Below are 27,112 nucleotides of genomic sequence, written 5' to 3' on the forward strand. Positions count from 1 at the left end.
GGGACTCGGACTGTGAGAGAAGTGGTGCAAACATATTTCCAGCATGACTGAACCACTCATTCACTCAGGCAATCATTCATTCATCTGCTCTCCCTCCAACCAAACAGCTGTATTATGTTTCTGTGTGGGCTCCGAACACCTCCTCTCTGCCTAAACAAAGAGTAAAGAGCACTCACCTAGATGGTCTCCATGGAAACTGTTGTCATGGGATGTTCTGCCATGTGGCATGAGGTCATGGTGGCCAGCAGGTGGCCAGATTTGTCCAGTCTTGCGAACACTTACAATCGTGGCCTCGGACATGACCACGTGGCCTCCCTGCTGCCGGTGGTGGCGTTTCTGGGACTGCGGCGTCGGAGGGCTGCTGCTGTCAAAAGAGTGCTGGGAGTTCTGGGAATTCTGGGACGGTGAGCGACTCTTCTCTCTAAAGGGCCGTCTGAAGGCAGTGGTGGGACTGGGGGAGACGTGGCTGGACTGGCCTGAGGAAAAGTCCTCCTCGCTGGACGTCAGGTTCTCATTGGAGCTGCAGTCAGGCGTGTAACCCCCACCTCCACCGACATCCTCAAAGCTGCCTGGGGAGTAGGAGCGGCGAGGCCAGGTCAGGAGGTGGTCATCGCCACCCCCAATGTCTCTCATTGTGACGCCACTACCACTTCCACCACCACCTCCTCTCCCGTCTCCTCCACCACCTTCACCCATCATCACCCCGCCGACATAGACGCTGGAGTACGCCTGGAACTCAGAGGGCTGCCAGGGCGGAGGGGGGGGTTTGCCCCCGTTGGCTCTCCCTGAATGTCTCGGGTTGGGTTCCCCATCTTCGTATTCTGCATCGTACCCACAGGTGCTCTCAGTGGATCGACCTCTGTACACCGGTCTGGCTCGCAGCTCCCCTGCTACCGTGGCCAGGTTTCCTGGCAGAGAGTGAAGGGATCGTTTCCGCTCCATCTGCATGGCCTGGCTGCCCAGAGAACTGATTTTGTCTGAGACGTCGCGGTCGTTGACCCTGACTAGACCTCTCTCGTGATGAAACTCCATGTTTGTGTAGAACGGTGGTGGTGGTGGTGGCAGCTGCTTATCCTGGCCCTTTGCTACATCACCTGCAGAGTGAGAGTTGGCCCGCTTGATCCTCTCAAAGTTGGACCGGAGAGCAGCCACGCCAAGGCCCATCCCCACAGGGTCACAGGGCAGTTCCTTGTCTGGAGGGGGGAGGTTGGGCCGACGGGGGGACACGTTGACGCCACTTCTCTGCTTGGATGGTGAGAGGCCGTCAAGGTTGTCGCAGGAAGTCGACTCAGCCTGCTGGGGTACCTCAAAGGCAGACTCCAGGCCGTCTCCGTGGGAGGCAGACTTTCTGGCAGGTGGAGGTCTGGGCTTCGACCTGCCAGCTCCATCCCCAAGATGCTGATACCTCCTGTCCCCGACACCAGTAGAACCTGCACTGTACCCTCCAACTCCAACCACCACACCAACTCCACCAGTCTCCTGCATGTGAGGCTGCTGGGACTGGCACTCTGCCCCCTGAGTGGCTGCAGGGTCCATCCCCTCAGACAGAGGGGTCTTCCTGAAACCCCAGCGCTGTTTGTCATAGCTCTTCCTCTCTTTGGCCAGAAGAGTCTGCAGGTAGATCATGCGGAAGCGCTCCTTGTTTACCTCCTGCTCCAGGCGCCTGATGGAGCATTTGCACTTCTCCAGCTCGTGCTCAATCCCTCCCACAGAACGCAGCTCCATCTTGGGGGGCTCAGACTCTGGGAACTGTGCCTTCCACGCCTCAATGAAACCCACGGGCTCCACCATGTTGAGCCTGATGGATGAGATGGGTTCACACAAGCTGGATGAAGGACGCCCAAAGGCAGAGTCGAGTCCTGTCCACCAAAGAATCCTCAAGAACACCACCAATGGCCTCCTGAGGTGAGGAAGCAGTGGCAGTGTTCAGACCAGGTTTTCAGATACCCCCTTCAGAAACACACGGGCTAACTGCTGACGCTTGTCGTTGGCTGCACAGATGCAGTAATCCATCCCATTGTGTGGAAGAGGAGCCGGCGGTCCGCTCAGAGGGACTGTGTGGGACTCAAAGGGGAACAAGAAGCGGTTTCTCAGCCCGGGTTCCCCGCGCATTATTCCAGAAAGGGACGTTTTCCCACGCAGACTGGTCTCCCTTCAGGATCCAAGCCTCCTTCGACACGATGACAACACAGACCTGGCCCCTCAGGATGACTGGCTCCGGGGCCAGGGAGCTCAAAAGAAAGGCTTTAAATCCTGAGCCTCACTGTTGACGCTCCGCTGTTTGTTCCTGACAGTGAATGAGCATGTCCCCCTCACACAGCCCTGACCCCAGCCTCTGCTGCTGCTGCTCCACACTGAGCGCCTTTGTACCAGCAGCGCTGAAGGAGAACGGAGAAAAAGCGCCCAACACAAGCGACAACCACATCAGACTTTCTCCCGAGGACGCGAACAGGCTGCCGGGATACGGGTGAGCCAACGGAGGGTTATCCCATTTCAAATGCACGGCTTGTAGGCGGTGTGGTTGTGTCGGAGCTGTTCTTTTTCCTAGGTTTATCCAGTGTCTTCGGCCGTGATGGTGCCGCTGTGTACGCTCCCATCTCAGGCCAGCAGCACTGGAGGGGCCGAGCGAATGGGAGGGACCAGAGAGACAGAGAGCCTGCTGGTTAAAGAGACAGAGCAGCTGCACGCAGCGCGCACATCATGAGACCGCGTTAAGAAGCGGGGACAGACTGTGATATGCGGCACACCGACTCAGAGATGTGCAGCTGTGGTGGATTTGATCCTGATCCTGACTGTGTTTCTGTGCTTAGTGATGGGGCCCAGCTCACACAGATCTATCAGCGGCTCAGCTCCTCTCAGCTCTCCATAGAGCTCCCTGTGTGTGAACAGTGTGCCCCCTAATTTATAAACTATTATTCCAGGATCATTCATGCATTATTTGTCCTCTTGGCTACTTTAAAAGCAGCAGGCTGTACCTGTCAGGCAGGTGTTATAAAACATGCGGAACGTTGCTGCTGTTGGTAACCCGACGCTGCTACCTGGTGGCGAAAGATGGAAGTGTGAGTCGCTTTTAAAGAAAGTATCCATTTGATTTACAGCGTTTAGTTTTCTGTCTCCTTTCTGATCTATAACCATTCTTTACTGAATGGGGACCGCCTTTTACAGACAGCATTTAGCTTCTAACCAAATACAGCTCATACAATAGATACACTGGGTGTTTATCCTGCTGCTCAGCTCTTCAGTTTCTTTTTTTAAAGCAGTTAAACGCATAAAACAGACGATGGGAAGATTCCTTTGTAAAGATTAAAATGAGAGAAGAAACAAAGTGAGCTTTAACAAATATTCAGTCCATTTAAACTAGATTCCGAAAAATACAAAACCTGTTGAGTTTTGAGAAGGATGACAGTCTTTGGATGATAAGATTTTCATTAAGTATTATCCAGTCATCGACAGAAGGGGATAAATAATCAGATACGTACCTGTAATATCTCCAAGTCATTTTGTGCTGCTTTCATATCATTTAGAGTCCCAGGCCAGGCAGGAGGTTTACTGCTAACCCTGTGTGTGTGTGTGTGTGTGTGTGTGTGTGTGTGTGTGTGTGTGTGTGTGTGTGTGTGTGTGTGTGTGTGTGTGTGTGTGTCAAAAAAAAAGAGATCGACATCATTTCTGCCCTACAAAGCCTTCAACAACAAAAACAACCAACAACTAATACCCACACACAGCAAACACTCACAACAACAAACAGAAACAACAAACAAACACAAATGAAAACAACAATAACAACAAAAAAAGCAAAAAATTAACAATAACATCAACAGTAATAACAACACAAAACTATTATTAAAACAACAAAACTGTCAGTAACCAAAGTAACAACACTGACAATGGTAACAAAAATAAAAACAGGTTGCCTAGTGTGTTTTTACCGTTCATCTAGAAAAAGGTCCCATTATCCTGTTCAACATCCTGCGATCAAGTGAGCCTGAAATAAAATGTGTCCAGTCCTCTTCAAAACTATTCCCTTTACCTTCTCACTCCTCTTTAAAGCTCTGTGTCATTTCTGATTTGCCCTGTGTTGTCATTGTAAAGTTGCACTCAGATTTGATTGCTGAGGGTTTGAGCTTTAGAGTTCCTTTTTTTGAGTTAGTGTCCTTGGTCTGTGGTAAATACTGTCTGACTTGTAGATTCTTAACCACACTGTCTCTTTAAGGCTTAAGGACTAACAAACACCCTCTTGTGAGAACATTTAATGGTTGGTAAGGTCTTTGTGGACTATGTCTGATTTCTCTCTCGCCCTGCTGACAGTTATTGTATGAGGATTGGTGTGGAGTCTGCAGTGAAAGTAAAGCAGAATGACACAGCTCAAGTTATATACTATTTTATTTACCTGAAACCACAACCTCAGTAATGCATGTACAATCATTATTACTCTTTAATAATGATCAAGTCTTTACATATGTTTAATAATGTTCCTACACCACGTGTCTGTAAGAGGCCTCCCCTCACACTGGATCACAGTTTTACAGCAGTTGTTAAAGATATATGATGATAATAATACTGCAAAGATAATAAGAAAAGAGGAGAGCACTGTTGTATTGCAGGGTTATCACTGAATCAAAGTGTAAGTCCATTGTCCTCATTGCAAGAGAGTAATTCATCATGAAGGAAACAGATCAGTGATCAGGAGGAAAAAGTAAAAAAAAGTCAACTAAAGCAGAACACAGTCAAGTTCAGCATTTTTCCACCTGGTGTTTGTGCAAATTACCCAAACCTTACCATAAAAACAGTGATTCCCTAATATCTGTTAAATCCATCTCTATACGTACTTTGAGTATTACACATTAGAATCCATAAACACAAACTGCAAAGCCTACATACAGCTGGAACACATGCATGAACGTTTTTGTACACTGATGTACAGCTAAGACCATTTGGCCTGGTGTATCTACAATTCTCTACGTGACAAAGATACCATGGACGCTGGTCTTCATGCAAGGAGGGACGTCCAGGGAAGTCCCCTACACACAAACTGGAATATTAGGCTGACAGAGCATCTGCACACAGAGGTATATGTGTGTTAGGAAATGTGTGTGGCTGCAGTTTGTTGGATGGTGCAAGGAGCATACTGCACCTTTTGATACTCTCATTTAACTGCAAAGAAATGTCCTCTATTTGTCTGTGCAATGACAGGCACACACAGGCAAACCCAAGCATGCGAACACAAGCGCTCACACACACTTGCACAAGCGCGCACACACACACACACACACACACACACTTGCACAAGCGCGCACACACACACACACACTTGCACAAGCGCGCGCGCACACACACACACACACACACACACACACACACACGCTTGCACAAGCGCACAAGCGCGCACACACACACACACACACACACACACACACACACACACACACACACACACACACACACACACACACACACACACACACACACAGCTGGTCACCATGTTGTCTGAGGTGTGTGAAGTTCAGAGTGAGCACACATGCTGGGTTGTGGACTCTGCAGATCTGCAGAGGCTTTATGAGAGCCAACCTGGGGGACAAAGACAAGTTTTATCAGATCAAGAAAACAACAGAAATGTCTGAGTAACACTTCAAATACTTCATTTTTCCAAGCATGACATTATGTGTACATCCTGGTCTGTGACTGTGAGTGTGGAAGGCGTGACAGGAGCAGCACACAGTGGCATTCAGAACAAAGGCTTGTGGTCCCTTGTGACATGTGAATATTTATTTATTTCAGCACTGTGCTTGGGTGATCTAAGATCCCTGAGTTAACCCTTTTTTTCACATCATAGAAAAATGAAAAGCAAGTAACTAATTAACAGCGCTCCTACATAATGCTCTGTTACATTTTTGTGTATTGTTCGTAGAAAAGCTACGACAGATAAAAAAAAAAAATGGTGGTGTGCACAGGAGGGGGCAGGGAGGGTGGTCATCCCTGTCATGGTCACCTGTGTCTGTTCCTGGCTGTACTTGTGATTGTGGCTAAATGCATGGACACATGAAGTGCATAGAACACCCATTTAGGAAAAACAAAACAAGCTCTGTTGCCACCATGTGAAATGATAGAGGCTGCCTGTTCTTTGGTCCAACATGCTACAGTATGTTCTTGTCTTGTTTGTGACTTGCGTGTGAACGAAGGAAAACGGATACTCACTCAAGTGACAGGAGAGCCAGTGGAGGCATTGAGGAAGAAAAGCACAAAGCTGTTAAGTGGAACACAAACACAGTGCGGAAAATACCGGGCCAAACCCAAACACATGCTTCAGGGGAGCTTTCTGTCCCCAGAGTGTGGAAATGCCCCACATGAAGTAAAGCCAGGGTGGTGCTCAGATCAGAACTGTAGTCAGTTCAGGGTTTTTTACTCTTCCTCTGGGGTCAGAATCTCAAAACAGGCCAAGATCCCAAAACATTAAAGACTAGAAAAGCCAAATATTCACAAGATCTCTGCGTGGAAGTTATCTCTTGCCTGTCATGTTGTGCAGAGTGAACTGGAGCATTCACATGATTGAAAAGATTCAAGTATTCAAAGCACGTAACACTGGATTGATGTCAACCTCAGCGGTTTATTAAAGAAAGACAGAAAACACTTTGATTCAAAGGCTGTATGAGTGTATTTCTTCTTGGAGTAAAAAATAAAACAACATTTGAGGTTTTTAATCCAAGTTCATCTAGACTGCTTTCTGGTTTAGGATTTTCTTATTTCATCAATTTTATTATTACCATCCTTTGAATCAAATGCCACGGAGATATGATCAACAGAAGTCAATTCCACTCGGGTTCGTCTCCAAGGCAGACACAAATAAAGTTGAGACTGTCAAAAATCAATACAAACAAAGTTTATCTTAAAAATGTTAGGAGGAGGGAGGCCAATTTCACTCTTTGTTTTCAGCACAAGCAAATAGAGGCACACCTCAGATGGTGCTCCTTAGCAAGACCAAAAGCATCTCGAGATGAGCAAAAACAAAAACTCTTTTTATCATGTTGAGGTAGCTGTGCTCCGCTCGGTGCAGAAAAACTGGCTTCTTCTCAATATTTTGGTAAAAAAACACATTTCTGAGGTTTATTTCAACTTAAACATGGGGCTGGAAGGAAAAACAAGTAGAATTAAAATGAGAAAGCACACAGGATTCATGCTCGGTCACAGGACTTGCAGCTTTCTGTTTGCAGGATTTCTTTTTTTTTTGTAAGTTTTCTAAGATTAAGCATTGGATCATTCACTCCCAAACCTTCTCCGTCACCGTCCTCCACACAGAGCCAGTCTGTTAGACTTCTGAGTGTATATACTGAAGACACAATGGTAAACATCAGGAAACAAATCAAGGCTGCGGAATGTTTAAGCCACGCTGGTAAAAAAAAAAAAATGCACAAGGCCTTAAAAAAAATTACATAAAATCCAGATGCTGTACAGAACAAGTCATGGAAGAGATCTAGACCTACTGTTTCTGAAGGGGAAGGGTCTGTAGTGACATAGGACAAATCATAAAACATAGAAAGCTTAAAGGCAGTGCTGACACAAAGAGGAAATAATAAGTGTGGCCACAGAATACTTCTTTGAATCCAGCTAACAGCTACAGGAGTGACGCTCGGCTAACACTCGCAGTCTGAAGCCCTCCCCACTCAAACCAGATGACTTCTAAATGTTAACTCCTTAAATTATTGTTAGGTCTTGTGGATTAAAGTTGGTCCTTCTCATACACACGGTACGCACCCACAACCACACACTAACTCTACAAATGCACACACGCTAACCACACACATGTAGGAATGCAAGGAGAGGGAGGAGGGAGAGGAGGATGGAGGGTAGTGATGGTGGTGGAGGGGTGGTGGAGGAGGTCGGGTGGGGGGTGGAGAAGTCAAGTTTGTGCTCAAGTCAGTCAGGACCAGAACATGTCGGCCATGTTAGTGTCGGTGCTGTAGATCCAGAGGACCAGAGGGAGGGAGACGACCACGAAGGGCCAGGAGATGCCCTCCATGCATGCAGACAGGCAGCAGCCTTTCGAGCCGCTGGGCTTCTCCAGCTCTTTACCCGGCTCCAGGTAGTTCCTGGCTGCAAACTTGAGGAACTCGTCCAGTAGAATGACAGGCAGAGAAATCTTCAGCACCATCAGCCACTGAGTCAGGTTCAGAGGGGTGATCTGGAAGATGATCTGTAGGGGAGGAGCATAGGGTTCAACCTCAAACACATCCCCAGCCAAAAAGTTCAAACAGACCCTTCCTGGACAGGACAGAAACAAAACGTGACAAGGAGTTTCTCACAGGCAGAGGCTCCACGTAGAGGATGAGGAAGTGGAGGGACATGGAGAGGCAGATGGCTCCCAGCAGCCACACATTCTCCCAGGGAGGCATCCTCAGCAGGGACTGGTTTTCTGACACGCTAAGCAACAACAGACAAACCCACGTGTTGGTTAAAAACTCCTCCCCTGGACATGTGCACTTTTATTAGCCAAAGCAGCAGAGAGCTTTATTAGCCAAAGCAGCAGCAGTGTGTGCCAAAAGGAGATAAACAGCAGACACTGAGGGGGCAGTGTAGACCCCAGTCACAGAGCAGGATCTGATCAAACTGCTGTGGAGGTGTATTCAGACATGTACCTGTTCAGGGCATTGCACATCTCAATGGTGACCAGCACAGACAAGGCCATGGTCATTGGGTAAGGGGACTCAAAGATCTTACAATCCAGACCCTCGAAGTCTGGATTTTCTGGACCACACTGCAGGAAGTGGCTCTACAGGAACGAGTGAGGGAAAGAAGACTGATTCAAGCTGACAGTGAGGAATAGAATAGAATAGAAAATACTTTATTTATCCCCGAGGGGAAATTCAGGATAGTTTATGAAACGGTAATTGATGACCGGTATGTGATTGGAGCTCATACCAGCTGGTAGAAAGTGATCCTTGGACCATCCTCAGCTGCAACAAACCACCAGGCAGCAGCCCCAACAGTGGCAGCACCAACATAACCTACAGATACAGAGCAGAGCAGAGTAGGCGTTAGTCTAACACCAAGATCTGACTGAAGGAGAGACGGATGATGACCGCACTGATTACAGTGGGGGGGTCGATTGGTGTACAAATACATTCAACTGAACTGAAACTGAATTAACTGCTCCTCTGACTTTAAACTGTCTGACCACTCGTGCTCAAAATGAGGCCAAAGTAAATAACAGACATGAGCTGAGGGAAGAAACATGCAGCTAAACCCCCATCAATGAGCTGCACAGCTCAGATCACAGAGCACAAAGTGAAAAAAGCAGAGAACAGTTTCAGAAAGGTCCGAGTGTCCACAGGCTGGGTGCTTGTTTCACAGCCAGAGTGGAACATCAGACCTATAGAGTCAGCAGATCTGCTGATGTGTGTGACAGCTACAGGGCTGTTCAGAGGATCAGGTTGTGTTTTTACATCCTGAATAGAGGGGATAGATCTAATGGTCCTGCAGGGACTTTCAGGCGTACAACCAAGTTTTTGCTAACATGATGACCAGGAAACAGCCAAAGTAACTGAATGAAAAACCACTCATAGCATCTGAAGCAGCAGTAGCTTACATCCAATAGCCAGGTATCTAAAGAAGAGCCATCCTGAGATGAGCGGCTCCCGGGCGTTACGAGGTGGCTTGCTCATGATGTCCAAGTCTGGTGGGTTGAAGCCCAGAGCAGTGGCAGGGAGACCATCTGTGACTAGGTTGACCCAGAGCAGCTGAACGGGGATGAGAGCTTCAGGGAACCCCAGAGCAGCTGTCAGAAAGATGCTGCAGGTAAAAGAAGCAGACCCGTGTGTTTAAGAGACCACATATACAGAGCAGGGAGAGTGTTTATCATCCAACCACTCCTACCACACAACTTCTCCAACATTGGATGAGATGAGGTATCTGATGAACTGTTTCATGTTGTTGTAAATGGCTCGGCCTTCCTCCACGGCAGCTACGATGGTGGAAAAGTTGTCGTCAGCCAGCACCATCTCAGACGCTGTCTTGGCTACAGCTGTGCCTGAACCCATGGCGATACCAATTTCAGCTTTCTTCAGAGCGGGAGCATCATTCACTCCATCTCCAGTCTAAGGGGGAGAGGGGGAGAGAGGAGAGAGTGAGGTGACATTTTAGGACCTGTGTATTCATAATCAACCTTTACTTTAAGATAACCCCAGTTTTTTGGTTCTGTCCCTTCTTTTTGTTCATTTAGAGAAAACTGCTGTTTCCTGATGAAGCACATTTTAAGGAAGATCAGTTCATCAATCCCCTCACCATAGCTGTGATCTCATCATAGGACTGCAGATACTCCACAATCTTGGATTTATGTGAGGGCTCGACACGAGCGAAGCAGCGGGCTTTGACCACAGCTTCTCTCTGAGAAGCAGGTGACAGGTCATCAAACTCTCGGCCAGTGAATGCCATGCTGGAAACGTCGTCGTCCTCTCCAAAAATTCCAATTCGTCTGCAGATGGCTACCGCTGTCCCTGAGATACAAACGAGAGAATGTTTACTCCTGAATGCTTCCTTGGGTTAACTTGGTTCATGTGTTCAAAGAGTGGGAAATTTTCTCTCCGAGCAGACGTGCACTTCATACCCTTGTTGTCTCCAGTGATCATTATTACTCTGATGCCTGCAAGGCGGCACAGTCTGATGGAGGCTGCCACCTCTGCTCTGGGAGGATCCAGCATGCCCACACAGCCGACAAATGTCAGATCAGTCTGAATGTTGGTGGAAGAAAAGAGGCAACATTCAGAGAACTAAGCTTTCCTCCACTCAGACCACAGCTGACATGCTGCTCAGAGGAAATCAGGCCATGTGAGAAAGACAGACCACATCAACCTCACCTCATATTCTACAAAGCGTGTGGAGTCCTCCAACACCAGGTCATCTTTGTTCATGAGGCTGTCCCTGGTGGCCAGAGCCAGACAGCGCAGCGTGTCTCTACCCGTCCCATATTCCCTGATCACAGACATGAGTTTTTCTTTGATGCCAGGCGTCAAGGGCAACTTGTTGCTGCCCACACGGATGTGTGTGCACCTGTCAATCACACCCTCAGGGGCACCCTGCGTGCAAACAGGAGGATGAGGATCCACAGGAGCAGAAACACAAACTGGGGATGATGTAACATCTTAAGACAACCATGCTCTACCTTTACAAACATCTTTCCTACAGAGGAGCGAGCCTTGTTGGGAGTGCAATACACAGACATGGACTTCCTGTCCCGAGAAAACTCCAACGTGAACTCTTTCTTCATCAGCTGTTTGATTACCTACAGGAAAAACCAAACCAGTGTGTTAGTCTGTACTGGGTCAGAGGGACCATACCAGTGTGTAAGTCAGTACTGGGTCAGAGGGACCATACCAGTGTGTAAGTCTGTACTGGGTCAGAGGGACCAAACCAGTGTGTTAGTCTGTACTGGGTCAGAGGGACCATACCAGTGTGTAAGTCTGTACTGGGTCAGAGGGACCATACCAGTGTGTAAGTCTGTACTGGGTCAGAGGGACCATACCAGTGTGTAAGTCTGTACTGGGTCAGAGGGACCATACCAGTGTGTAAGTCTGTACTGGGTCAGAGGGACCATACCAGTGTGTTAGCCCAGGTCAGAGGGAGTTGTGCTGGTGTTGGAGTTTACTCACTGAGTTACAGGCGTTTGCTCTCTCTATCTTTGACAAGCCTTTAACGTCCGTGTCAAACACGTTCATCTTCTCCACCAGGCATGTGAGCGCTGTCTCAGTGGCCTCACCCACCTTCTCATACACACCTTTAGCCTGAATACACACACACACACACACACACACACACACACACACACACACACACACACACACACACACACACACACACACACACACACACACACACACACACACACACACACACAACACACACACACACACACACACACACACACGAGCGGGTGATTAAAAATCAGATTAAACAAAATATGCCAGATCTTAAGGATGGAGCCAAACCAGCTCCTGAGGATTTGAGGGTGGTAAGGATGCCAGACAGATTGCCCACAGACCTCATTATAGTCCAATGAGGAGTCGTTACAGAGAGCACAGATAGAGGCCAGCTCCACCAGGGCATCATACTGGGAACACTTGACTGGTTTGCCGTCCTGGAACCTGAGGGTGAGAGCTAGAGGTGAGGACACGGTACAGGCTCAGTGAAAAAGTGGTGAACCTCTCATGCTTTTTTTAAATCCATGCTCACACAGTTTAAATGTTTTAATGCAGTGCTCACAAACAGGATCATCTGAATACTTACACCTCTCCATCTGGGGCATAGGTTGAGCCAGAAACTGTGAACTCTTTGAGTGAACAGTGGTCCCCATCAGCTCGATCCAGGATAAACATCTACACACATAATCAGAGCACACACAGTTAGCATTAAACATGTTTCTGCTCTGGAGGTAAAACAGGAGTCCAGGCTTCAACAGTCAACTTTCCATTTTTCAAACTTGATATTTGATGCATATTTTGGTTCAACTCCCAAACAAAGAAGTATCTGCAATGGGCACTATACCCAGCAGGTGGCAGCAGACTCCCATCCAAACCATGAGCGAACATGGAGACCAGACAGAGTGTCATAAAGACATGCTGAGCCAAAGCAGACACAGAGGACCGTGCTGTGGTGAGTCAATAAATGTCATCTTACAGTAAGGCAGACACAGATCCCCCTGTGTGGAGCCACGCTTCGCCAGCACCCTGGATCTGTATCCATCACTGTACGGCGGAAATAACCTGATGTAGCCAAACGGAGCAGAGCCTGAACAGTCTCCTTCATTGACGACGACATAAATCTACGGGTTTTCCTTTCAGGAGTAAAACCATAGGTTTTTTTCTGACAAACAATAGCATTAGAACACTTATGCTTATGGTGTTGGCAACCAAGGCTAAATCCCAAACAGAAGGACAGGAATAAAAAACCTGCTGCAAAAACTCGTGTTTGTGAATCACACGGACACAACCTTTAAAAGCATCACATTAATTTAAAGTCAGATGGGGGTAGGACAAAGACACAGAGGGGACAAAAATAGATATATATGTGAATAAAATGATGGGCTGGCATTAACGGCTTCACTTCCCACAGCCCAATCTCAAGACCAGGAAGAGCTGTGGTACCGGTCACAAAGGGAAGAATGACATGCATTCTGCATTACTGACAGTTGCTGCTGCTGATGCATCAGGCCACAGAGCCTCAGTCAGTGTGTGTCACACAGCCAGGACCAGAACATGAAGCCGTCCTCAATGAGGCCAAAACCACTGAACATCACTGTCAATTTAAATGTGCTTGAAAAGATAGGGAGGAAAAACAAAAAAAAACAGGAGAGGGAGAGAATCTCTAAACACAAGGTTAGTTATGCAACTCAACTACTGGCTCTGTTGCAAGTGACTTACTACTGCATACTGATCAGCACGCTGCCTGAACAGGAGGGTAAACAGAAGAGAATCAGGATACATGGTCAAGGAGATCACGGTGAAAAATGGAGGGATGGAGCAGTAGAAAGAGGGGAACCATGCAGTCATAAAACCGAGAGTCTATGTGAATGAGTGAGCTCAGAGCAACCCTACAGATGAAAACAAGCCACAAACATTAAATCTACGATAGCTCAAAGAGTCTGATACCACTGCTCAGAGGAGATGGGGCAATGAATATGAGGACGGTTTGCATTTTGAGGCTTATTCTGTTTGAATGAAATCTTTCATTATTCAGTATCAGCTATTTAATGTCAGCCGAGCTTAGTGTCAACAAATCTACACTGTCAGCAAGAGGCTGTCAGCAAGAGGCTGTCAGCAAGAGGCTGTGATGGCTGCTTCATCACAGGCTGAAAAGTTTGGGCTGGAGAGTGCTCCGATGTTGGGAGGATTCAGCCCTTGCTCCTTCCATATATGGGAACAGTTATTTTTAGACTTTTCTCACATTTTTCTCCCTCTTTAAAGCAACCGGCGTCCTCTGCACTGCAGACCTTGTCCCTGCTTCCCGGGACGGCTCTTACCCCAGGGAGAGGATGTTAATGGCCACGGTGCTCACCCCATGTGCACAGCATCAGATTCACAGTTAGGTCTGAGCTGTTGAATCAGAGCTGTTTTGGTGGCATCTAGTCAAGGTTAGGCTGATGTTATAGGAGAGGGAGATGAATGATTTGATCTGTGCGCTCTTTGTCTAACTAATGGTGTCATTTCAATATGTTTAATGGAATGATGAAATCCACTCTTACCCAATCAACAGTTAACTCTGAATCAACACATCCAGTCAGACTATTGCTTCTGTCTCTTCACTGAGTGCTCATCAGTTGCACTTGGCAAAGAAGGATGTCAGCTAGGATTCTTTTAGACGGACTAATTCTGAGTACTGGGGTCATGTGACCTGAAGAAACTGACGGATCAAACACACGAGCAAAGACTCCTGAGCTTGAGACACATTTCATGTTTACAGGATCAATGCTCAGCCTCCTAACAGAGGCTGGTGACCTGTTGGTGATCAGTCAGTTCTGTTTGGTATTTCCTCATTGGAGACCACATAACAGTCACTCTAAAGATGTCATAATACCTCCCTGGTACTTTATCCATGCACTCTCCTTTGTTAAATAGAGAACAAAACAACTACTCTTACAGTGACACTGGTTACTATGAAACCAGGGCAGATAAGCAGCAATGTCAACATTGTTCTAAGTGTAGTAAGCTGAGTGTTAAAGGTTAAGAAGCCCACTTTAAACTAGAAAAGCAATTTCTGAAGAAATTGCGCTGTGAATGCAGAATGCTGAAGCAGCTTGCGCTGAACTGCTAATGCAGAATGCTGAACATGGATGACTGAAGATATGTCTGAAAATGGCTGAATGAAGTCTTAAATAACTCGCGCTGAAATGCTACAGCAGAAGCTGAACATGAATGACTGAAGATGTGTCTGAAAATGGTTGAATAAAGTCATGCAGGGCTTGCACTGAAAAGCTAATGCAGAACGCTGAACATGAATGACTGAAGATGTGTCTTAAAATGGTTGAATGAAGTCTTTAAAAGCTTGTGCTCAACTGCTGATGCAGAATGCTGATCATGAATGACTGAGGATATGTCTGAAAATTGTGTAAAGAAGTCCTGTAAAAGCTTGCACTCAACTGCTAATGCAGAATGCTGAATTAGCCTGCCATGAACTCTTGGATGAAAGGAAATAAATGGACAATAAATTGAATGGATGAATGAATTTAAAGTTGAAATGGTTGCGTCTATTCAAAAATTAAAGGAATGAATCAAATTTTAAAGAACATTGATGGAAATAATGAGCTGACTGAGGGTAAATGTAAGTTGGCTATCTTAAACCCTGTTAAAATGTAATCCTGTGTGTCCTGTGTGTGAGTTTTTTAACCATGTAAGCCTGTAGGCTGAGGCCCATCTGAAGCCAGATGTTGCCATGGTGATCATTGTTTACCAACTGCCATCAGAGAGCTGGTGGAGTCTGTTGATTCCCAACACATTCCCTTTGAAATCAGGGTGTAAAGGTGCTTGCAATTCTGACAAAAAGAATCATGATGATGAAGAATGAATCAGTGTGATCTAAAATTGGATTTAAAAGTTTGAATGGCTGAATCAATTCAAGAATTAAAGGAAGGAATTTAAATTTAAAGAAAAAAATCTAGGAAAATAAGGAGCTGACTCAGGGAAATGGAAGTCATATGCTGTTAAAGTGTGATACTTTCTGCCCTGTGTGTGTGTGTGTGTGTGTGTGTGTGTGTGTGTGTGTGTGTGAGTGTGTGTGTGTGTGTGTGTGTGTGTGTGTGTGTGTGTGTGTGTGTGTGTGTGTTTGATCATGTAAACCTGTCTGCTGAGGCTTTTCTGAAGCCAGATTTTGCATTGGTGATCACTGATAAATTAACAGACACATGCTTGTCTTTGTTCCTGAATGTTTTGATGAGTTACTATAAACAGCTGCATGAGATCAAAGGTTTCCACGGTGACCAGCTCGTTAAGGGCAGCAGGTGCAGGTGCACAACTTTGCCCTTGTTACTGTAATCTTCTGAAGATTTTGTGGCAAAGCAAGAGTCCGAATCTCCTGTCACCTTGCCAAAACCGTGAGGGCTAGAATAAAAATGAACACACCGTAGGAATCCTGAGACCCAGAGGAAGCTGTTGATCTAAATTTCATGCATGAAGGTCAAGAAACGAACCCACAAGAGCGATAGATAGATGAGGGAAATTTTACTGATCTCTGAGAAAACCCCACAGGAATTAACATGGAGGTATATGGGGATCTTTTTTAACTTCTCATGACAGTTGGCCATTTTGTGAAAAAGTGCTCCATCCTTTTGCTTTAAAAAACACTTTGTCAGAAGCAGGACAAGCCCTCCTCCATTTTGACATATAATATGCCTATGTGGAGCGAAAATTGTGACCAAAAGAGCAGTTTACCCAGAAATTTTCCAGGTTTCAATTCCCCCTCTCCCACTCTAAGCCGAAACATTCCGTCCAATACACACCAATGTTAAACGGCTCGAAGAGCTGAAATGCATCATGACCTTTGAAGGGTCATTGTGAAGAAACTATGAATGCTAGGAAACTATGGAAACCCACTGAATGAAGCCAAAATATAGCTGAATATTTTGAAGTTTGAATGGAGTTTGTAGCTGAATGTATGACTGAATGAGGAGGGTTTGAAGCAGGCTGAAAAAATGTCCTGAAGAGAGGAAATTTTGAAAATTTCGCATTCATTTCTATGGGACCGAAATTTTGTAAATCGTTGAATATCTCGGAAAGTATTTGTGAAAAGTTTCTGAAGAGTCATAGCCCCCTTGTCCCCACTGAAACACACGTTTTGAAGTTTGAACGGTGAAAATCGGTTGAAGTTTGTCGGAGTTTTAGCGGTCCAAAAAAGCGGGCGGAAGAATGAAGAAGAAGAAGAAGAAGAAGAAGAAATTTTTTTGTCACAGAAGAACATATGCTGTGAATGCATTGCTGCATTCACAGCAATAATTTTTTTTGTCACAGAAGAACATATGCTGTGAATGCATTGCTGCATTCACAGCAATGACAGCTGATAGCCTGTGCTAGAAATACAGCAAGTAATGGAGTGGGAACATTAGATTTTAATTGTCTTTATGTGGGGACAAAGTCTGACCAAGTAAAATAAAAATGGTCATTTTAAGTTTTCCTTGGATAAGTTATTTTCTAACTCTCTGCGATGGAGATGTGTGCTTTAGCTTTTTACAATGAAGACATTTTCTGCCTTGTTGTCTGACTGGTCATCAGCAGGTAACACAACAAAGTGTGAAAACCATCAAAAACCACCCAAACCTTCCCTTATTCTAGACGCGAGTTTGTATTTATATCATATTTATGAATGAACAGAGATCACACAATGATCAGCTATGAAACCGTCAGCAGTAGTACAGGTCCGTGGTCCCCTCTTTGTTGATGCCATGCTTCAGCCATCACTCACCCTGCACACAGACATCTGATTAGTGGTCAGAGTCCCAGTCTTGTCAGAGCAGATGACAGAGGTACAGCCGAGGGTCTCCACAGATGGTAAACTGCGTACTATAGCATTTTTCTTGGCCATGCGCCGTGTTCCTAAAGCGAGGCAAGTGGTGATGACAGCTGGCAGACCTGGAGAGAGGCAGAGGCACCCGAGGAAAAAAAGAGGGATTAAGACACCCAGGACAGATGATTAGCAGCTCCAGAGAGGCAGTTACTCATATTCGCTTATTTCATCAGGTAATGGGAATGCATAAACTCTGCATACGAGGAATTATAACACAACAAAAAAAAAAAAAAAACAACAACATCACAGCCACATAAAGGAGGGTGCTTTAACCAGCCCTGGCAGCGACCTGAGTCAGACCCCACTGTTGAAAGAGTCTGGATTATAGACCAGCAATGAGACCTCTCATAAAAGATCTGGCCCTGATCTTTGAGGTGTGTTTCCTGGTCTCATGAGGTGTGTGTGTGTGTAGCTCCCCAGCTTACCCTCAGGGATGGCAGCAACAGCAAGAGCCACAGCGATCTTAAAGTAGTAGACAGCACCTCTGATCCAGGAGCCTCCATGGACCGGATCGTTAAAATGTCCAATGTTAATGATCCACACAGCAATGCAGATCAGTGAAATCACCTGCAACCACACAGAACAGGGTCAGCTGTGTCAACAGGAACCAGTTCATCAGAGTCAAAGAAGTGAGGGTGATGTTGTTCTTGAACAGTGGAGGGTCAATACAGCGTGACAATAAATGAACACAGGTCGTTACTTTTGATAGCTGCTGTCCAAACTCATCAAGCTTCTGCTGCAGCGGTGTGCGCTCCTGCTCTGTTGATGCCATCTCATCTCGGATTTTACCAATCTCTGTGTTTCCAGCTGTGGCCACCACCACGCCAACAGCTTTACCTGCTGCGATGTTGGTGCCCTGAGGATGGGATCCAAAAAAGCATTCAGAATAAAATAGATTACTTTTTTTGCTTCCCAGCAACTAGTCCAGCAAGTCCTGTGAGACGTGTGTGACAAAAACAGAGAGGATATTCAACAAGTGTCAACACGCAGCAGAAGCAAAGGCGGGTGTCATGATCCACCAAACCATTTTTAGCTTCGGACAGATCTTCACTGAAGCAAACTTCTGGAGCTGGAAGCTGCCGGTCAGCATCTTTAATTGCTCAGCTGTAAGTCTTTGTTCTTTGGCTTTGTCTGAAGGACAGTGCATGCTCTGAGTATCATAGCGACAAACATTATGCTAATGTTGCTGGGGAGAGTTTTTAGACACATGCAGCATTTAGTAACAACCAGCTTGAGAAGGAGTATTAGTCGATTTTTTATTATTATAATGGTGTAAACAGACCTACTGTGGATAATCAAGCCTCATGAAAAGAGAAAAAAGGCTGCAGCAGGCATCTTCAGAAGAACATGTTGTTCTTCCTCCATCTCTGAGCTCCACATACACCATGCTCTCAACAAAAGGGAAACTGAGGGCTACTGCTACTGAGCACATATACTAAACTCAGTCCAGCTTTGGATTTGGATAATCAAATCCAGATATGCCACCTCCATTTCGATGACAGGGGAATATGAAAAACACTGGTTGGTTAAAAAGGGTACAGCTGAAGAGGAAGTTTTTTTAGAGGAGATCAGAGCCCGAAAAGTATTTGAAATGATTCGACTGAGGAGTGTAGTGTGTCACTCACAGAAAAGAGCATGTTCTTCTTGTCCTGGTTGACGGCCCGAGGGTCAGGCACGGGGTCGGTGTGTTTGATCACAGACACTGACTCTCCTGCAGAGGGATGAAACATTAAAGACTTAGTCCTGGTTCTTTGTAGTCACCTGGGCAGGTGTGCTTGTGTGGACCAGTCTCACTTAGCAGGAGCATTAAACACAGCACTGCCTTTAGACGTATCTGAAGAGAACATGCACCTTGCCTTTTTTGTGTGTAATCAGCTGTGTAGGGTCTGCTCTGTTACGCTCAGACTAACACAGGGAGCGTTTAACAAACCATATGGCCATGAAAGGGGAGGGAAGTGAGCAGGAAAAAAAAGCTGAAACACCAAAATATCCCAGGAAACTTGCTTCCAATTAAGGCAGCAGAGACAGACGCCAGTCCTCCAGACTTCATTCACATAGGCCTCTTCTCCACAGCATTTCACAGCCTCAAATTCTCCATTGTCCTAACATTTTCTATCTACATCACTTCTCTTCATCTTCTATTTAGAGATTCATCCATTCACTTCTCCTCTTCATCTCTCGTGTCTTTTTGTGTTGGTGCTGAATGAGCAGCCATAACAACAGAGTGAGAAAAGGGCATAGCTTCAAAAGGAGAAGATGGTCTTGTTGTGTTGGTGTTGATCGACGGAGGACAGTCGGTCTCAGAAGTTTCCATCCATTAGTGCAGAATGTCTCATATTTGGAAAGGAATGATGGAAGTTAAGCGACGGAGAGGAATTAGCAGTTCATGACATTTGTACCTGTAAGAATGGACTGATCCACCCTCAGGGTGGTGGACTTGATAGAAGTCAGCCTGATGTCTGCAGGCACTTTATCACCAACTGTGGACAGAGACAACAAAGCACAGAGATATGTCAGTGGTTGTGTCTACAGTGGGTTTGTGGACCTGTCTGAGGATGAGAGGTGTTAAATGGTCTAGGTCCCTCATGGAGAAGAGCAGGTCTAAAAGGAGACAACGGTCATGGAGAGGAAAACACTTCACAATAAGAACAATAAACAAAGAGAATTACCAGAGAGAGACACTCAAACACTCTGCTATCCCAGCTCATTCTCCATGAGTGTGATAAAATAATCAAACCCCAGTTATTTTCTGGAGAGTGTCTGAAAAAAGTCATATGCTCAAAAGTGATTAATGTCCCACTCCTCTCCCCACGGGACGCACACAGAGCCCTGCTCATTCTTTCCACTAACACATGGCCTCAGTAAGCCTCACTAAAACTAATGTAAATATACACTCGGCCCCAAACAAGTGTTTCCTCTGCAGAGAGCACATTAATCCCTCTGAAACTGCTGACAGTCATTAGGTCTCTTCTGGTTTCACACACTGTGCAGATCTGATCTGAGCTTTACAAAGCGCTGATGAGACATTTTCATGCTCAGCTGATCAGCCGTAGAGGTGTGACAGACCATGGGCTTCCAGATGTTTGCTTCTGATGTTCTTCTGACGTTCTTCTGAGTTCACAAGGATGAAACTCATCATGTCTTACAAAGTCAGATCCATATCAAAGGATTGAAAACCCTTCAGCACTGCTTTCACATCATTTCATATCCGCTGAGGCTGCTGCTCAGGCACCTCCACAGGATGAAGGTAAAAGCTTCTCTCAACAGATCCCTCTGCGGACAGTGGTGACAGACATGTAAACCAAGCCCAGGCTCTGCTGTGCCCTTCTGAGTGGAGAGGAAGAGGGGGGGGGACTAGTGGAAGAGAGAACGAGTAGAGGGATCAGATGAGTCCTGCTAAACACACATCCAAAAATGGGAAAACTATTTTGATCAGATGCAAACGTGTGGCTGGATTTGAGGCAGGGGGACTGATGGGAGCTCCTGTTTGAAGCATGAAACCTGTTCTCCATCACACAAGCTCAAACAGAGGGATGTGTCCCAGCATGCAGACTCCTTTTATTCCCACCATTTCTTTGAGTCTAGGACACGGACACCAGGATGAGCCAATCTTTCAAAAGCTAAATGACACATCAAATGATTTCTAAGTGTGTTTCTGTAACTATACCAGTCACCAAAAACAAAGGGGCCAGACTCCTGTAAACAACATGTGATGATAACCCTGGGTTCACAGCCAGCCATAATGCTTCAGCTACATGACCAAATTTGGTGGTGTGTTTGACCAGACGCTGTCAGAGCGCTTTCAGCATCACCTTTGTCTTCAGACTGGATCCCTCTGAACTGACAGGAGACAGTGAAGGACATGAGAAAGCAGAGCAGCAGGGCCGACACAGGAGATAAGGAACAGCAGTATCGGGATATATTTAAGAGTAAGAGCCCTGAGGAGGCTCCTAAAACTTGAACTCATTAGAAAACCTCCCTAGCCTTAGAGCAGGTAGAAAACAGCCTCCTCTTCACCACCTGCTGCTGGGACCAGGGACTGGGGTCACAGCAGGTAGAACAGGACATTTTAGGAGAACGGGTTCAAAGGAAGAACATAAAAGTGCCTAGTATGTGTCAGACCTTTAAATCAGCTGTTCATCAAAAACAAATAAAGGTAAGTTGCTCATCTACATGTCCATGACAGCACGGTCTCCTGACAATATTTGTCTCTACACTTCAGAGAGGGGATAAATCAGCTGGTCAATAAGAAGTGACTGACTGTTGTTTCTGACACACTCTTTACGTTATTTTGTGATAGTCAACAGAAATTAGCTGCAGTGATGCAAACTTTGCAGCTGTTTCAGCCAGCTGAGCCTCTCCATTATCTTTCCATTCATCTTACATCACACACTCTTTTTTTAGCTTTGTTTCCTGGGAAAGAGGACAGCCTGCAGGACAAGGAACTTTGTTTGTCTCACATGAACAAAGTGTTATATCTGCTGTCTGCTCCCTGAAGTAGGGACGGCAGTCTCTTCCTCTAGGGATGATCCTGCAGTTTGCATAAAAAAAACTGTCTGAGGCTCTAAAGACAAGAGTGGTTTTCATATCGGTCCTGTGGTCTGGGTCCCTACTCTTTCTCTTTTAAGAACGGACTCTGCTGACACCTGTTCCCCAGGGTAAACCCTCCCTCTTGGGGTGAATCTTCTTACACTACTCCAACCCAGCACCAAACTTTTCATCATGGGGGGTCTACTGAAACTTTTAAGTAGTGATGGGTCTGACGAGACCAAAGCCTTGACACATGTGTTGAGCTCATAGAGTGAAGCCCCGCGTCGTTGCACGTACCACTTTGAGAAAGCTGCGTGACCGATGCAGCTGCTGTGTCGCCTGTCTCACTGAGGCACCAAACTGTGTTTACAGATTGCATCTGTCAACAGGATGCGTCTTTACCCAAAGAATCGTAGAAAATTTGAAGCACAATTCTTTCCTTCAAGCCATTGTGATACGAAGCCCAAAAGAAAAGTAAGGTTTCGGCTGTGTGGGACCATTTTGATCTTATATCGGCGAATAAGGTGTTTCTTTTTATTTCCTTTTTGTTCATTCTGTTCCTCTAAGTTTTAGCTTGATCTGAAGCTGGCAACCTTTCTCCAAAAACGGAGTTGCCAAGACACAAAAAGATATGTTTGTTTGATTAAAACTTGATTTTTTTTGTTTGATTAAAGCAACATCATCATTCATGACACTTTCACTTTGATTCACATGTTAGAACTTGTGTTCACGTTATTTATTGACTTTATATTTCAAAGATATGAAGGACATTTTAAATTTACTATACAATATAAAATGTAACAATTTAAATAATTATGTGCATTCTGGGTCATTGAATCAGTACGCCAGTTGAGTCTCTTAACTCTGTTTCCTGCAATGATGTTTAAGATCCAGCAGGTGTCCATATTGAGCGACACAGTTACACAGTAACGACACAGTATCAATACAGTTTGGGTAATGTGCTGCAACAGTCCATTACTTTTTAAGTGTCTTAACGGTCTTGGGCCATCTTATCTACCTGAAATACTTTTACCCTACCAACCCTCGCGGACCCTGAGGTCCTCCGGTGCTGGCCTTTCAACAATACCACAAGTTAAAACTAAAACTCTCAGGGAGGCAGCATTCTGTTATTATGGTCCCTGATTGTGGAACAGCCTCCCGGAGAGCCTCAGGGGCGCAGAGAATGTTGGTATTTTTTAAAAAGAGGCTCAAGACCCATCTTTTTAATCAGGCTTTTAACTGACTAGTTTAACTCCTCTTAATCCTTTTTATGCTTACCCCAATTTTATTCACTTTTTTACTCTATTTTCTACTTTTATCATTCATTTTATTTTATTTATTTTTTAGCTTAGTTTATCCTGTTTTATTATGTTGTTTTATTTCAATGTTTTATTTTGATGTTTTAGTCAGGATACAGATTTATCTTATTTCACATGATCTATTTAATCTCTACTGTTTTATTCCCTCAGTTTTAGCTTCTTACCTTGTATCACATTCTATTATTTTAGTCCCTCAGTTTTCCAGTGTTTCCTCCTGGGGGCCTGCCACACCAGGAGCTGATTCTGGTCCACTGATTGGGGCGCTGTCCTGTGGATGGCTCCTGCCCTGATGGCTAGAGAGCTCTACACCTTGGTGTGGAGCCTCCTGTCTGCCTGGGCTGGGGTGGTCCCTGTGGTGGCGCCCCCTTCAGCCATGGGCCATGGCTCCTCCTGGTCTGCGTGGCCCCCAAAGGTAACTTTTTCCTCACCTCAGATCTTGGTGCCCAGCCATGTCTCCTCATCAATAGCCTGTGTATGTGTATGTGTGTGTGTGCGTGTGTGTGTGTGTGCCTGTATGTATGTCTATGTATGTGTGTGGGTGTGTATGTAACTGTGTTGCAATGGGTATATTTGTGGGGGTGGGAGGTTTGGGGTTTTGATGGTATTCCTTTTGTTTCTTTTTTCTTTTGTTTGGCTTGTTTTTGTTTTGTTTTTTTGTTTTTATCCTCTGTGAGGCACTCTGTGTTGCACAAGTGCATGAAAAGTGCCATATAAATAAAATATAGTTGAAGTTGAAGTTCATGGGGCCTAATCTACCCATCACTACTTTAGAGACCTCAGGGAGGTCTGTATATTTTCTCTCTCAATGACTAGATCCCCAGTGTTTGCTAGCATGTAGGACTGTAGCCTCTTGTGACCCTTCATGGGTTCCTCCAGGCCACAAGGGGCTCTTTACTTCTCTTATGAACGGAAAAGAGATCCACACACAGACACACGTTTATAGCTGTACCATTAGCAGCCCTTCTGAGCAGCACTAGAACACAGTCCTGCCATCATCACCTCTTAGCACCTACACCCTGACCTCAGCAGCAGAGTGACACTGCTGTATCCCTCTGCTGCCCGTTCTCATGTAAACGGCCCCTATTGTGGGGGCCTATTGTGGGGGCCTATTGTGCTGCGCATGGCTGCACTGAGAGAGGCATTACACTGGATTTTTTGTTAATATTTTACAACTCATTTAGAAGATTACTGGCAACGTGGCCATTCCAATCGTGCATCCCTATTTGCATTGATTTAAAGCACTGCAGAGATGGAGAGGTGACGTAAACACCACACACACACACATCACTGTTTCCCCCAGCTGTGTGTAACACTACACACTGCCACCACCTTTCATATTGTGCTGCTTTTACTGCCTGTGACTTCACCCCAACGTGACATGCCAAACAGTTTGTAGACCTAACAGTGGCACACATATCTCCCACTGAGCTAGCATCAAACAGCTACAGTGAGAACAATAAAGACAAACAGAAAATAAAGGAGAATGGTCCATCAGGCCACTTGGAGCACTAACTATTGATCAAACTGAGGACCCGTTTACACGGAGACTCCCGCAACGATTCTTCCTTTGCGTTTTCAAAAGCCACCCGCGTTTACATGAGGACGGCGTGAAAACGATCCGCGTTCATACGACTCCAGGAGGACAAGTCTCCTCTTCTCTTCTTTCTTTTTCTGCCGTTTTGTTGTGTGAGACGGTCGGCAATCCAACCATAACGCGCATTACCGCCAACTACTGGCTCAACTGGAAATGTGGCTGAGCGCGGAGCCTTCACCTAAAACTGCGAGTGCGCATGCGGTGACGTCAGCGTTTCACCCTGAGACGCTCCGCTCTGTGTTTACACGAAGCTGGATGGAGGAGCGGATTCAGATCTTTCCACTCTGGGGAGCGTTTTCAAAAGTTTGCGTTTTCACTGAAAACGAAGGCCAAAACGCAACGAAATGTTTGCGGAATCGACCGTTTTCGGCGTCGTGTAAACGGGGCCTGAATCTGTGTGCGTTGCAAACCTGTCTCCCCATCTCCCCTTACCTCAGACAGGACAACATTTACTCAGACGCAGTGAAGATAAAACCACACCCAGGAAAACAGATGTTACACATAGACACAGACTGAATCCAACTGAGACCCTCTGGTCCACTATGGAACTGCTAAAAGGTCTAAGAGATACCAAGACACAAAAACCTGTTTGATACACACCCTTTAACTATAGTGAACACACACACAGATGAACTACACCCAGCACCAATGCGGCCACAGTGGTGTGAGAAAAAGAGCTGTAATGGAGTGATGTGTAACCAACAACAACCGACCATCTCCTGGTGGATACCTGTCCACCCTCACTGTCCAAAGAGCACTGCCCATTCTTCCTGTCAGAGTGGGAGCACATGCACACAGATGATGAACTACAGCACAGTGTCAGCTCCTTCAATGACAGGTGTGATGTCGCTACAAGCAAAGTTGATGGACTGGCCAGGTTCCACACATGTCAGAGCGCAGATCCAGCTCACAAAGCTTGGAGCTGATTCACTAAGTCTCAGTCAGAGAATGGCTGCATCCATTCAAAATTCATTGAAATACAGTTCATTTCTAAAGCAGCCCACTTCATTTCTGTCTTGATTTAAAACTTTGAAAAATACACCTCTTTCCTCTTCCTCACCCCTGGCGTCCACAGACATCCAGACACTTCAAATGGATGGAAAGTAAACAGTAAGCTATCAACACAGGAAGCAAGGCTATAATGAACAGCTGGGGAGAGTTCATGTTGGTGCAAGGCCTACAAAGTCTACAAGATGTAGACTATTATGACATTACTCTGAAATATATTTCCTGATTGGTATGTTATGTTTGCTGCTTTATTTCCTTTGAGGCTGGCTGCTGAAATCTACCCACCTGATGTCACAGGAGGTAGGTACACTCCTCCAAGAGAGGAGCGAAGGCAAACTGTGGACAGCAATGATACCAGCTCAATAAATCAGCAGTTGGGCCAACACAGCAGGGGGACTTTTTGATAAGGAAGCAAACATTTTGTCTGTCCGTTTTTTAGAGGAGAGTCTTTGCTAACATGTCCCCAAAGAAGTCTGGTGTCTGATGGTTGAGACTGCGGTTTTTGAGATGTCAATAAGGGGAGGAGGAGCTGGAAGTGTCTGACAGAGAGAGGGACAGTGATCTAGCCCAGTGAACAGTGTTCTACCCAAGCAGCAACCTCTGGTCTGAGAATATGAGACAATGCAGAAGTGCTAAAATCTGCTGTTTCTGGTCTGTTCACTTGAGGCTGGCTCCGGAAGTACCGCAAGTCACATACACACCAAGCCAAAAAAAGCCATTTTCAAAGCAGAAATTAACCTATTTACAGCCTGGTCCAAAAAACATCTCCTGTCTGAGTCGCTAATTCTACTACCGGCGCCCACTGTAAGGGGGGTGAATTTTTTTCTAATGCGGCCGTTCAGAGGATATTAAGATCACGAGCCCCCCCAATAAGAGGCACAGCTGAGGGTCACATGACGGCCGGGGCCATATGGCTGTCGGCGAAGCCCTTGCCACTACCAATATGGCCACTATAGCCGTTGTGCTTCATTTTCCGTTTCAGAGAACAGGTGACGTCGGCGAGACTATGTCCATGTTTTATACAGTCTATGGTTCTACCCCAGTGAGAGTTAAAAGAATGTCATTTCCATGACACTTTTTTGCAAAATAAAGCGATATTCCTGAAGTTTCCATAAAAACAATTGCA

The 27,112-nt window shown here is 45.8% G+C and overlaps 2 protein-coding genes across 2 annotated transcripts in view; both read right to left on the reverse strand.

Annotated features, from left to right (window-relative positions):
- The window catches only part of LOC141805123 (breakpoint cluster region protein-like), a 111,559-nt gene extending 108,928 nt beyond the window's left edge, over nucleotides 1-2,631 (reverse strand). The window contains 1 exon segment of the mRNA XM_074689874.1: nucleotides 177-2,631. Within this exon segment, the coding sequence (XP_074545975.1) occupies nucleotides 177-1,791 (1,615 nt within the window). The 5' untranslated portion in view covers nucleotides 1,792-2,631.
- Nucleotides 2,632-5,396: 2,765 nt separating this feature from the next.
- atp2a2b (ATPase sarcoplasmic/endoplasmic reticulum Ca2+ transporting 2b) overlaps nucleotides 5,397-27,112 on the reverse strand; it is a 30,476-nt gene continuing 8,760 nt past the window's right edge. Inside the window, exons 6-24 of the mRNA XM_074689875.1 lie at nucleotides 19,935-20,015; nucleotides 19,161-19,246; nucleotides 18,236-18,391; nucleotides 17,961-18,102; nucleotides 17,434-17,600; nucleotides 12,271-12,359; nucleotides 12,026-12,128; nucleotides 11,637-11,768; nucleotides 11,150-11,269; nucleotides 10,845-11,063; nucleotides 10,595-10,718; nucleotides 10,273-10,484; nucleotides 9,865-10,085; nucleotides 9,578-9,780; nucleotides 8,911-8,996; nucleotides 8,628-8,761; nucleotides 8,295-8,412; nucleotides 6,193-8,185; nucleotides 5,397-5,565 (exon numbers count right to left, since the gene is read on the reverse strand). Coding sequence (XP_074545976.1) covers nucleotides 7,913-8,185; nucleotides 8,295-8,412; nucleotides 8,628-8,761; nucleotides 8,911-8,996; nucleotides 9,578-9,780; nucleotides 9,865-10,085; nucleotides 10,273-10,484; nucleotides 10,595-10,718; nucleotides 10,845-11,063; nucleotides 11,150-11,269; nucleotides 11,637-11,768; nucleotides 12,026-12,128; nucleotides 12,271-12,359; nucleotides 17,434-17,600; nucleotides 17,961-18,102; nucleotides 18,236-18,391; nucleotides 19,161-19,246; nucleotides 19,935-20,015 — 2,666 coding nt within the window. The 3' untranslated portion in view covers nucleotides 5,397-5,565; nucleotides 6,193-7,912. The remainder of the gene's footprint in view (nucleotides 5,566-6,192; nucleotides 8,186-8,294; nucleotides 8,413-8,627; nucleotides 8,762-8,910; nucleotides 8,997-9,577; nucleotides 9,781-9,864; nucleotides 10,086-10,272; nucleotides 10,485-10,594; nucleotides 10,719-10,844; nucleotides 11,064-11,149; nucleotides 11,270-11,636; nucleotides 11,769-12,025; nucleotides 12,129-12,270; nucleotides 12,360-17,433; nucleotides 17,601-17,960; nucleotides 18,103-18,235; nucleotides 18,392-19,160; nucleotides 19,247-19,934; nucleotides 20,016-27,112) is intronic.

The sequence above is a fragment of the Halichoeres trimaculatus genome, unplaced genomic scaffold (assembly GCF_033239565.1).
Source record: "Halichoeres trimaculatus isolate MK-OKI-2021-1 unplaced genomic scaffold, fHalTri1.1 fHalTri1_scaffold_16, whole genome shotgun sequence".
In the NCBI taxonomy this organism is placed as follows: Eukaryota; Metazoa; Chordata; class Actinopteri; order Labriformes; family Labridae; genus Halichoeres; species Halichoeres trimaculatus.